The sequence below is a fragment of the Lampris incognitus genome, chromosome 10 (genome assembly GCF_029633865.1).
Source record: "Lampris incognitus isolate fLamInc1 chromosome 10, fLamInc1.hap2, whole genome shotgun sequence".
In the NCBI taxonomy this organism is placed as follows: Eukaryota; Metazoa; Chordata; class Actinopteri; order Lampriformes; family Lampridae; genus Lampris; species Lampris incognitus.
Window position 1 is genome coordinate 11860929 of NC_079220.1, and position 12389 is coordinate 11873317.

Sequence of the window (12389 nt, forward strand, 5' to 3'; positions counted from 1 at the left end):
TGAAGTGCTCGTTGGCCTCGATGTGGCTTGGCATACAAGTGTCTTTCTTGCTTGTATGCTGACTTTTGAGCGGCTCTATGAATTGCCTGGTGGAGTTGGTGCAGCCCCCCCCCTCTTCCCAGTTATTGATCCAACAGAACTCACTGGGATATCCAACCACCCACATATCATTTTGTATCCTTTTCCCCAATGCATGCATCTGTGTCAACTTGTCTCTTAACGTTTGCAGAATGCTCCTTAGCCTTCATGTTCAAACATTTCCATCGAATTTACACCGTCACTGTTGATCCTCCAACAGAGTGATGAGGTTTTTATCTAGAAAAAGTTAAAAAAATCCTTCAGTGACACGGCTGCATACCAATGGTATGCATGGCTGGATTAACCCACCAGGGGGCCCAGGGGCGTGCGCGTCCATTGCCCCCCCCCGCGCCCCACCTCGTCAGATAGGCTACGCAAACAATACTAAACATTATTAAATGTAAAACTAATGCAAATACCCTCTAAAGCATCAATAGAGACTTTGTAGCTTGGACCCCGCATCAATAGAAACTGTAGCTTGGGGCCCCGCATCAATAGAGACTTTGTAACTTGGGGCCCTGCATCAGTAGAGACTGTAGTTTGGGGCCCCCTCATCAATAGAGACTAGCTTGGGCCCTGCATCGCGACGCAGGGTTGGAACAAACGTCCCTTGTAGGGTATGATTGGGGATCCCTACTATATACGAACACAATACCCCTGACCTTCTGGGGCCCCTCGTGGTCCGGGGCCCCGGGGCACTCACCTGGCATGCCCGGTCCGTAATCCAGCCTTGATGGTGAGGCAGCCATACACTTGTTAAGATGACATTTTTTCATCGTTGTGACCCCCCCCCCCCGCCTTTTTCCCCCAATTGTACTTGGCCAACCCTTCCGAGCTGTCCCGGTCGCTTCTCCACCTTCTCTGCCGATCTGGGGAGGGCTGCAGACTACCACACGCCTCCTCCGATACAAGTGGAGTCGCCAGCCGCTTCTTTTCACCTGACAGTGAGGAGTTTCGCCAAGGGAACGCAGCACGTGGGAGGATCACATTACCCAACCCCCCCCCCCAAACAGGCGCCTCAGCCGATCAGAGGAGGCGCTAGTACAGCGACCAGGACACATACCCACATACTCTGGCCTCTCACCCGCAGGGACGCCCGACCAAGCCGGGGGTAACACGGGGACTCGAACCGGCGATCCCCATGTTGGTAGGCAACGGAACAGACCGCAATGCTACCAAAATTCCACACAGGACAGAACTTTTATTATAACATTTGTAATTCAGCAAAATATGACAATGGGTGAAGGGTCTTAATACTTTGACAAAGCAATGCACATTGTCACAGTTAACACCAGGGATTGGTAGAAAAGGTGCCTAGCAAGAATATATATGATTTTATATAATACTCATCTTCTACTTGCTTGTTTCACTGTGTCACTACCTTGATATATGCACCCACTTTGCTACTAGCTCAATCTAGTTACCCTACATCGACTGAAAATAAATATTTTTTGTGTGACTGACATCACAAATTTTACCTGATTTAACTGACAGCACTCAGTTAATGGAAAAACCAACGATACTCCCTAAGTACATTTGGGCAAAAAAAAAAATGTTAAAAAAAATATTCCTTTCAAATATAAAATACTATCATTTCTCATGTACAAATATTTGTCAGCCTCAAGAGTCAATACTTTATCACTGACAGCTGTGGTTGCTGCCAAGCACTTTACTCTGGTATGTCTGTATGAGCTTTGCAGAGTCTGAGAGTTTTGTTCGTCCTTCCATGCAAATATCCTCCACCTCGGCCAAATTATATGGAGAGTGCCGGTGCAGATTTTCAGGTTACACCGCCAGGATTTAAGTCTGGGCTGTTCCGTGATGCAGTATTGATCTCTTTTAGTGTTTTTCATGGTGTTGAAAGTTTGCTTTGGATCATTGTTGAATGTTCCTTTTGTAACATGAATCTTCCCCTTAAACACAGACCGTATCAGGTTCTCCTCGAGGATTTGCCTGTATTTGGCTTCGACCCCCTCACCCTCGATGGCGAGAAGCCTTCCAGCCCCTCCTGCTGAAACGCAACCCCACATCATGATGCTGCCGCCATCGTGCTCGACAGTAGGAATGGTGTTTCCATAATGTTTGGCTGCATGCAAACCAAACACCAGTGCTTCGCGTCGAGGCCAAAGGGCTCAAGTTTATTCACATCAGAGCCCATAATCTTCCTCCAAAAACGTCCCAGCGAACTCCAGGTGTGACCTAATGCTGGCCTTTCTCAGAAGTGGCTTCTGTCTCGTTATTCTCCCGGAGGAGCCAAATCCGTTAAGTTTGTGCAGAGATTGTCGACGTCTCTGGACAGCCTCAGCCGTAGTAGTCTGACAATGATCTCTGCGCCCCTGTGAGAGACATCGCCAGACCCGTGGTCACGTCTCAGACTGTAATCCAGCTGCTCAGTTTGGTGGGACGGCCTGATCTCAGTCATGTCAAAAGTTGTGCCGTAATTCAGAATATCGAACACACTTGGCTAAATTTAGCGTCTTTAATACGAATCTCGAGGGTTTTACCTTTAACATAACTCTGAAGACATCCGACTTCATTTTGAAATATAATTACTTCTGTAGGAGTAGAAAAAGAAATCCAGTTTAATAATATCTTTGACTTTGTAATACAGCAAAATACAAAATAATGAATGGGGGGGGGGTTGAATACTTTCTGAAGCCGATAGAGGTGTTGTAAATGTGTTTTGTTGTTGCATTTTAGCTGTATTCTACTTACAGAAAAACACAAAACTACCTCACAAGTTTATTGTAGTGTCACCCTTTGCTTCTCTGTGGGACAAACACAATTACTTTCATCATCATCGGAGGTCACTCGGGGTCGAGTATGGCCATCCTCCCTCTGGGTCCTCAGGTGGGCGTAGAGGCCGATCCTGGAGCTGCATAATGGGAGGACGCCTGCACGTGACAGTGTTTTACATGGAGAGGCTGATGTGCCTGCAGCCACCACACGGTCCTTGGCAGGGGGTGGCCAGAGTCCAATGGCGTGGAGAACCAAGCCGATCGGGGACCACCCTCTGTTGCAGCCTTCATCTGCCTTCACTGCCATTGTGACCTGGCGACACCGTTCACCAGTTCCACCGTTGAGGTCTTTGTTGGATCCCGCTTCGTCTGGAACCTCCCATCTTGACCTATCCGCCTTGGGTGACCCAACCAGGAGCCAAGCTCCGGACGGTATAGCTCTGGGGATCATTGATACACGCAAGCTTCCAGGAGAAGACAACAATCGCTTCACAATATAAATGGCCTTCAACTACGTAGACTCGCCCTTCGTCAGCAACCACATTGTGGCGGGCAAACTGAAATCTTCATCAGTCGAGTTAGTCTGGACAAGTTACGTGTTGCAGTTGACTACCCTGAAGAGGCCGCCGTGTTATACAAATGAGCTACATGCCCAAGTCCCTTTAAAGACAAATCCTAACTACGCCACGTCAATTAGCCTAGCGAAACGTTAGCCGCGCGGAAGAGAGAAAGAAACACGCTTTCCATATGAATGTTTATTGGTCTTTTACAAAAATGTCTAGAAATACAGGAATACAAGGAAGTAAAAGGAGATGAATAATACCTGGTTGTCAACAGCCAGTAAAGTAATAGTCATAACAATCGTATATGGATGTTAAAGCTTTGAACCCAGTCAAACCCCTTTCTAGAAAGCTTCATGGATCACAGACAAATCTATCCAAAGCAACAGAATCGTTGTTTCTTTAAAAAAAATAAACCGTCTGGGGCAGCCTCAGTTTAACATTGGTTAATAAAAACAACTGAAGTATGAGATTTACGATGCCATTAAAACAAAACCAGGTTAAACAGTTGATTTTCAACATCTCAAATACTGTTAAATTTCCATGTTGCACAAGTTTCACATCGTTTCCTGCTTCTGCGTACAACCACCCACCTACCGTAACGGCTAAGGCACTTTCTGGAGATGTCTGAGAAACCTGTTTGACTTCTAAATCTGTTTTCGCTCGCTAGGCATTTCAAAAGGCCTCAAATATGCGGCAAATAAATGTTCGATATGACACTCATCTTGATGTGCACAACTCAACTCATCCACACCGATCCCCTGACCTTTTGAATCAAAATCCAGTCATACAACACCTTTAAACCTCAGTAAAACATTCACTACCCATCCGTTAATCGCGTGTGCTTCCATTTCAGGCGTTTGACAAGTGCCGATACAGCCGAGAAGACACAGATGGTGAACGAGACACGAGAATTACACGGAAATATGTTCAGATTCTAACAGGATAATCACATAAATGGGCTTTCCTCGTCAAAAAAGGGCCATCGCTTTGTAAGAGTATGAATAATAAAATGACTTCGTCCCCCGCTGACACCCGTTCCCTCCCTTGGTAGATAAGTTCGACATGTGGACATCGTGTACCTGGCGAAATGCTGAATATCACCAGTTTCATCTGCTCGTGTAGCTAAATCTAGTGTGATAGAAAGAAACTGGGGTCAGCGTAAATGATATGACTGGTGTCTGCTGCAGGGTTAGATCATGCATAGCATGACTGATTTAAAAAAAGTGACAATCGACTTTTTGTCAAATGTGTTTCCGAATGCAATACCGATGAAAAGATGAAGTTTCTAGCACGGAGGCAACAAGGGAATTTACAGTCCCATTCACCATACATCTGCAAGCATTTAATCCTAATTTCTAACTCAAAACAGTGTTCATGTACAGACATGACTATGGTCTATATGATAGGTATATATACTGATAGAGCTGGGAGGCTGGTTACCTTGTAATCCGATTATCAGGGGGGAAAAATGCAATGTTACAGTTTTCTCATTTGTCGCAATTATGATAAACACCTGAACTCTAGTCTCAACAAACCAGATTAGATTCATTTCTGTACAGTCATCCGAGACACATGCTCATACAGATCCATGTGGAGTCACTGACCAAGAGAAGGTATGCTGACTCAATCAACAAAAAAAGTCTGCTTAATTCTAGTGAGTTCATGAGGGAGCTAGCTTAATACAAAGAAAATATACAGGCCTTTATTACTTTATAAATTTATTTTCAGATCTCAACATATGCATTTACATATGGTTTCTTTTCATTTTACTTTTATCCTTGAAGGACTGTATGCTGAACTGGTTGAAAAATAAACCCAAGGTATGACTACTGAAGAATATTATTCAATGGATATTAGAAGGTATTACATAGCCCTGCAGCTTCACTATTTAGGGCAAGGCAGAATAGTGGTTCTCTCAAACCTAACTGGATTGGGAATGGTGTGTGTGTGTTTGTGTGTGTGTGTGTGTGTGTGTGTGTGTGTGTGTGTGTGTGTGTGTGTGTGTGTGTGTGTGTGTGTGTGTGTGTGTGTAAGGTTGTGTCCACTGCTCATGTCTGCTACGGTTAAGGGTCAAGTAAAACTGGAAATATTGGGACTATGGTGGCGGGATCAAGCTTAGCCTATTCTGCATATGAGCAGCGTCAATGCGGGATGAGCGGGACAAATTTATTCAGGTTGGGTCGACGGGACTGAAAGGGAGAGCAGTGGGTGGGTGGGTGGGGGTCCCTACTCAGTTTGGTAGGGATTGGGAAGTTCTAGTGAGGCTGGGGGAGATAAACAGGGGGGAGGGGCAAAGGTTCAGGCTTGGGGCTCTCTACTCAGTCTGGGGCACTGCCGTCTCATTGGCATTGTTGTCGGTGATCTTGTTCTCTAGCTCATCGTCAGATAAGAGATCCAAGGAGGGTCCCTCCACCGGCAGCTGACGCCGCCCTGAGCGGCTGGAGGAGAAACTGATGGGGCCGCCACGCCTATGGGAGGAGGGGAAAAGATGAGAAGGGGAAGATGTTCCACACACAGACAGATTATTCTTACCATAGGCTGAAGGAAGGCAATACAAGTCATAGTTGGCAGAAGAAGAATATGTACTCAGTGGCTTAATGTGAATTTGAGTTAGCATACTTGTGACAACAACATTTGTTAGGTTAAAAGGCTATTGGCACCAGGTTGTGAGAAAAAATGCATTAAGATAAAATGGCTTGTTGGAAGTAGAATATAACTTACTAAATAAAACAATAAAATTAATAACATTAACTCTCTTAACACAATGGGACTTTGGTTAGGCATAATGACCTTAGTTTACCGGTGACTGAGTAAATAAATGGACGGGCCAGTGCCAGTGAGTTTACCTGAGGCGACTCTTGAGTGTGTTGACCTCACGGGTGAGGCCCTCACTGGCCTCGGTGGCATCATCCAGCTCTCTCTGCAGTTTCCTGCGGGAGGCGTTGGCCCTGGTGGACTCCTCCTCAGCCTCTTCCAGCTGGCGCTTGAGCTGCTTCATACGAGAGTTGGACTTCTCCATCTAAAACACACAGAGGGGGAACCCCATTTACTCAATCTAAAATTGAATAATACGCTGTAAATTTACTCTTTTATCCCTCCCCCCTTTTTCTCTCCAATTGTATCCGGCCAATTACCCCACTCTTCTGAGCCTTCCCAGTCGCTGTTCCACCCCCTCTGCCGATCCAGGGAGGGCTGCAGACTACCACATGCCTCCTCTGATACACGTGGAGTCGCCAGCCATTTCTTTTCCCCTGACAGTGAGGAGTTTCGCCAGGGGGACATGGCGCGTGGGAGGATCATGCTATTCCCCCCAGATCCCCCTCCCCCCGAACAGGCGCCCCGACTGACCAGAGGAGGCGCTAGTACAGTGAACAGAACACATACCCACATCCAGCTTCCCACCCGTAGACATGGCCAATTTTGTCTGTAGGGACGCCCGACCAAGCCGGCGGTAACACGAGGATTCGAACCAGGATCCCTGTGTTGGTGGGCAACAGAATAGACTGCTATGCTACCCGGACGCCCCTGTAAATGTACTCTTGATAAATTCTACTCTAACAATTCTAATGAACACGAGTAAAAGTAAAAAAAAAAAAGAAAGAAAGAAAGAAAGAAAAAAAAATGCAAGAATTTCTTATAAAATACTACTCAACAAATAATCAGAAATATTCGAAAAATTATCCAGCTTAAGACTGACAATAAGGACATGAATCAGTCAAAGGATACAAATTATGTCCATAGGGTTAGTGGTTATGTCAGGAAGAGCATCCGACGTAAAATCACTAATTTGACTATTACGTTACTATTACTTAAATTACATGACTGACTGCTTGTAGTATAACATGGGTGAACTTGAGGTAGGACCCTGCTGATATATTCATCCATGATGCCATGTTAAAATTACATTGTGCATTGTAAAAAGTGTATGAAAACAGTCATTACATTACAACTGAAGAGAGTCCAGTTAGCTGATAAATTGTGAGTGTTACCAACTGGTATCATTGTAATCATATCACAGCCATCAGAAAACACACAAACCAAGCTATCAAGTGCAAGTAGAAAAGGGTACAATTGTAGACACCAACAGTAATGGTGTTTAAGTAAATATGGGCCCGATACTAAAAGCCAGCTCCGGTCGTCACTCCTTACTTGTTCCTTGAACTGGTCAGCATGGCGACGTTCATCCTCCACCTGCATGCAGACCTCCTTCAGCTTCTTCTCTGTCCTCCGCACAATCTTATTGGCTGCTCCTCTCTCCCTATGAGTAGGAAATGACAGGGTAAGAGAAAAGAGGGGAGAAATAGTGTGAGTCCATGAGGGAGAGTCAGGGTGCGGGTGAATATGCAAAGGGGAAGGGAGAGTGATAGTAGCTTTCCCCGAGTCGAATATGTATATATTTGTATATATGTTTATATTATTATGTATATAAATAAAACTAAACAATGGCTTCAGACACTAATAACATTTTCACTGATGCATTCATATTTGTTTAATCTATTTCATGGTTTTGCATTTACCTACTAATTGACGATCAATATCCATCCATCCATCCATCCATTATCGATCGATATTTTCAAATAATTTCTTGAATATATTTTTGTGTTTATCACAAGATGTGACAATTCACTTTCTTAACTCTGTAATGCTCTCTGTACTTCCATTTTAAAACGGTCAGTATTTAAGTACTAGAAATGCAGAGAGAGAATGAAGATGGAGGATGAAAGCATGAAGAGTATGTGGTGCATGGCGGAGGGAACACGCTATATTTCTCACTTGGCCTCCTGCTCCAGCTGCTCCTCCAGTTGTACTATCTTGGCCTCCAGGGCAGCTATGGAGGCTTTGAACCTGCTCTTCACCGAGCCCTCCAGCTCGCCCAGCTTTGCTCGCAGCTCCTTGTTCTGACGCTCCAGCTGCTGCCGAGCATTTTCGCTCTTCTGGGCCGTGCTGCGCTCTCCGCTCAGCTCCGTGGTGAGCGTGTCCACCTGGGTGAGATAAAAAGGAGATGGTTGTGGGATGATGGGAAAAGACAGAGAGAGAGAGAATGATGTGAGATGGACTAAGGGTTGAGCAACAGAGAATCAAAAATGCCATGTTGCAGTCTAAAATTTTGTGATTACTGGTTTAAAGATTGATACCAAGAGAAAACTATGCTGTTCAGTAATGAAAGTGATCATAGCACTCTTAACAGTTAAATCTACTCACATAAACACATTGTATTTCGCTGAGGATATTGTACGAAGGTTGATCAAGTTATTGTAGAGCAGCCATTTTCATTCTGGTCCTCAGTGACCAACAGTATTGCTGGCTTTATTACGCCAACATTACTGCATACCTGCATGGTGGTCTTTCTGAAACGGTCGTTTAGCAGCTCCATGTTACCCTGTTCCTCTTCAAGCTCCTCCTCCAGCTGGGCAATACGAGCCTCCAGCCTCCTCTTTTCATCCATTAGGGCAGACCTGACGTATACAGAAAATATCCCTCACTATAAAACATTTGGACTCACTCACCATTATCTGGAGGACAGATTTCCATGGGATGTTCGGTTGGTTGAAATGTGTCAAATTGCATTTTTACTGCACAACTGTATAGGAAATACGAACTATTTCAAAGTTCTTATTTTGCAAACTTGTTGGATAACACCTCAGACTATTTTTAATTTTTAATAATCTATCCATCCATTATCCGAACCGCTTATCCTGCTGTCAGGGTTGCGGGGATGCTGGAGCTTATCCCAGCAGTCATTGGGTGGCAGGCGGGTTGACACCCTGGACAGGCTGCCAGGCCATCACTGGGCCCGCCCACACACACACACACACACACACACACACACATTCACACCTAGGGACAATTTAGTACGGCAATTTTTTATAATTATATTTTTATAATTATAAAATTAATTAAGTGTTAATTAATTCATCAAAAATTGTAATTTGTGACATTGGGCGATACAGATAAAATTGACGACTTGTATTATGTCTTAGTGTTCTACTTGCGCAACCTGCTGAGTCGAATTCCTTACATGTAAAAATTTACTTGGCCAATAAAAACAAAATAAAGACAAAAGACATTTTCCAGCCAGATAAACTGAGAATTAGATAGAAAAAAAAGTGGGACCCAAAGTAGGCGCAACTCACTTTCCGGAGGTGCTGTTTGAGATCTCGTCTTGCAGCTCGTCCCGTTCCTGTTCTGCATGGCGCCGGCCCCTCTCAGATGCTGCAAGATCCTGAGGGCACATAGAAAAGTCAGCAGTTAAACACAGGTTATCATCTCCATATCCTCCTGACCAATCCAATATTCAAGAAGAATATTTGATTCAATGTTATGATTCACTGGGCTATAAATGATATCAATTTGTCAACACAATTTAATATTCTTATTAATATCCTGCTGCACTTTACCTCATGCAGCTGTAGAATTTCAGCCTCCAGACTCTTGAGTTTCTTCTCATTCTCCTTGGACTGGGCAAAAATCTCGTCCCTGGAGGCCCGGGCATCCTCCAGCTCTCTCTGGTAGTCCTTCATTTGGGCCTGAGGGAGAAGAAACACTGTTGATATACAGTGCAATTTGGTTCTTTTCTTTCTGGATATACAATCTTAAAAATGCCCATAGCCCACAGCCCTGTCTGACTTGATTTATCATCAATTTCCACTATACCACTTTCACTATATGCTGTAGCATAGTTTTTAGCTAACAAGCTATAGTTTGCAAAATCCCTAAGACACCATGGGACTGTACAAAATCAGTAACTGATTTGTATTGTTTGATTCCATATAGAGTCGACATGTGCACCACCGAGTAAGACTTCTACCTACTAAAAGCACTAAAAAATGTGCAAGAAGCATGACAGAACAAGACAATGGTGAGAGAGGCAACAACAGATTTCTAATTCAGAAGAGACATTTGGCCATCCTACCTGTAACTTGCGCAGCTGCTTGATGGCTTCATCTCTGGCCTTGTTGGCTCCCTCTATCTGTCCCTCTACATCCTTCAGATCCATTTCCAGCTTCTTCTTAGCAGCTACAGCCAGAGCCCTCTGCTTCCTCTCATCCTCCAATTCTGCCTCCATCTCTCGCACCTTAGGGGAGCAACCGGAAACAGTCAATCATGGCTGTGGGAATTATGAAGTATGACACGGGAAAAAAATGTCCTATCCCATTTCTTAAAATGTGTAGTTCAACAGCATACTTATTTGTTTTTGTTACGAACTTGGTTACAAAAATAGGATGGAGTTGATCAACATGTTTTGCATTCTAAACTGCCACAAACAAGGTTATCAACAAAAGCCCTGAATCAGCTTCTCATTTTTCACCTGTTTGACGAGTGCCCTCTTCTTCTCATCATTCTGGTCGTCGCGGCCCTGAAGGTCCCTCTCGTACTGGGCCTTCATGGCCTGCATGTTGACCTCCAGGCGCAGCTTGGCGTCCTCCGTAGCCTGCAGCTCATCCTCCAGTTCCTCCAGCTGGGTCCTCATCTCCTCCAGCTGCTGCTCCAGAGTACGCTTGGACTTCTCCAGCTCGTGGACCTGATGGGGTAGAGAAAGAAAGAAGATGGTTAGAGAGACAAAGAGACCAAGGCAAGAAGAAAAAAATGGATGGAGAAAAAGAGACAATGGGATAGAGAGATAGAGGATGAATGAGAAAAGAAGTTACATTGCTGCCAGTGTGCAGTACTTTTTTTCATTCTGCAGTGACATCGTTAGGAAAACTTTCCTATTAATAAAAAAAAAACTTGCATATCAAATGCAGGCGTTATATTTATTTATTAAGCCAATATAAACTAATTTTGAAGTGTTCTGGGTTGAATAATCAATTCTCTAAGGTCATTTATTTTATGAATTTTATTTTCTGTTGACAGTTTTGGCAATTATGATCGCTGACAATTCTTTTTTCATGACTTGTTATAATTTTATTGGTTGCTAGCTAACGCTATTTTGGAAAGTTCACTACAACCAAACTAATTATTGCTCCATGACTCCTGCTACTATCACTCCTTCAAAACAATAAATGTTCACCTTATGCTCCAGTTTTGACTGGGTCCAGCTTCAGTCCCAACACTTACGTTCTTGCCTACGTCATCCTTAGAGCTCATCAGGTCCTCCATCTCAGCACGGAGCTGCTTGTTGAGTCTCTCCAGTTCCTCCTTGGCCTCCAGAGCCTCGTCCAGAGCTCTAGTCATGGACAGGGCCTTGGTGTCCTTCTCTCGGGCCTCTGCCTCGGCACGGTCACGCTCCTCAGCATAGCGGGCCGAGATGCTCTTCTCCTCAGCCAGCATCTAGAAAGGTAAGATGCAGCAGTGGGAACTGAAGTTTTTGTTGTGAGAATGTGACATCTTGCGCTTTAGTCATGCCTTACCCAGCCATCAGAGTTTGAAGCAAATGGACAGAGGAGAGAGGGAGAGTTAGTGTGGAAGTCAGCTATGAGAAGAACTCAGAAGGGGATGAATTCTACCAAAAAGTACACAGGGATAGGACCCAAACAATGTTACATTCAGAGTTTTCAATAAAATCTCAAGATCTATGAGTCAGGTTCTCTTACATATAAAAGCAGTTCAAACTAAAGTTATTTTTAACTGCCATAAAAAAATGCCCCATCAAGGTTATATCAAAAAATGTTTAGGAATACTCATTCTCAAGACAAATTTATTTCCATTAGATTAGAGGGAAACAATTTTTGACCATGAATTGTGATCTTTAAATTGGGCTCTGACCTGGTCAAACTTCTTCTGCTTCTTTTCCAGGTTGGAGACTATCTGCCTTTGATGATCCAGGTCTACGGTCAGATCATCCAGCTCCTGTTGGAGGCGGTTCTTGGTTTTCTCCATCTTCTCGAAGGCAATAGTCTTCTCCTCCATACGCTGGTTAGCCAGCTCCATGTCCTTCTGAAGCTTCTTCTTCGTCTCCTCCAGGCCTTCCAGCGCACCAACGTCATCCTCAAGCTTCTTCTTGGTCTCCACCAGCTGTAGAAAAGGAAGTAGGATGAGATTAGTTTATCACTCAGGTTTAAAATACTAA

General features: G+C 44.2%; 1 protein-coding gene across 1 annotated transcript in view; it reads right to left on the reverse strand.

Moving 5' to 3' along the window:
• Positions 1 to 3562: 3562 nt before the first annotated feature.
• LOC130119431 (myosin-10-like) overlaps positions 3563 to 12389 on the reverse strand; it is a 119036-nt gene continuing 110209 nt past the window's right edge. Inside the window, exons 31-41 of the mRNA XM_056287934.1 lie at positions 12086 to 12334; positions 11438 to 11650; positions 10689 to 10901; positions 10293 to 10454; positions 9778 to 9906; positions 9514 to 9602; positions 8712 to 8835; positions 8153 to 8361; positions 7529 to 7637; positions 6226 to 6398; positions 3563 to 5847 (exon numbers count right to left, since the gene is read on the reverse strand). Of these exons, the coding sequence (XP_056143909.1) occupies positions 5694 to 5847; positions 6226 to 6398; positions 7529 to 7637; positions 8153 to 8361; positions 8712 to 8835; positions 9514 to 9602; positions 9778 to 9906; positions 10293 to 10454; positions 10689 to 10901; positions 11438 to 11650; positions 12086 to 12334 (1824 nt within the window). The 3' untranslated portion in view covers positions 3563 to 5693. The remainder of the gene's footprint in view (positions 5848 to 6225; positions 6399 to 7528; positions 7638 to 8152; positions 8362 to 8711; positions 8836 to 9513; positions 9603 to 9777; positions 9907 to 10292; positions 10455 to 10688; positions 10902 to 11437; positions 11651 to 12085; positions 12335 to 12389) is intronic.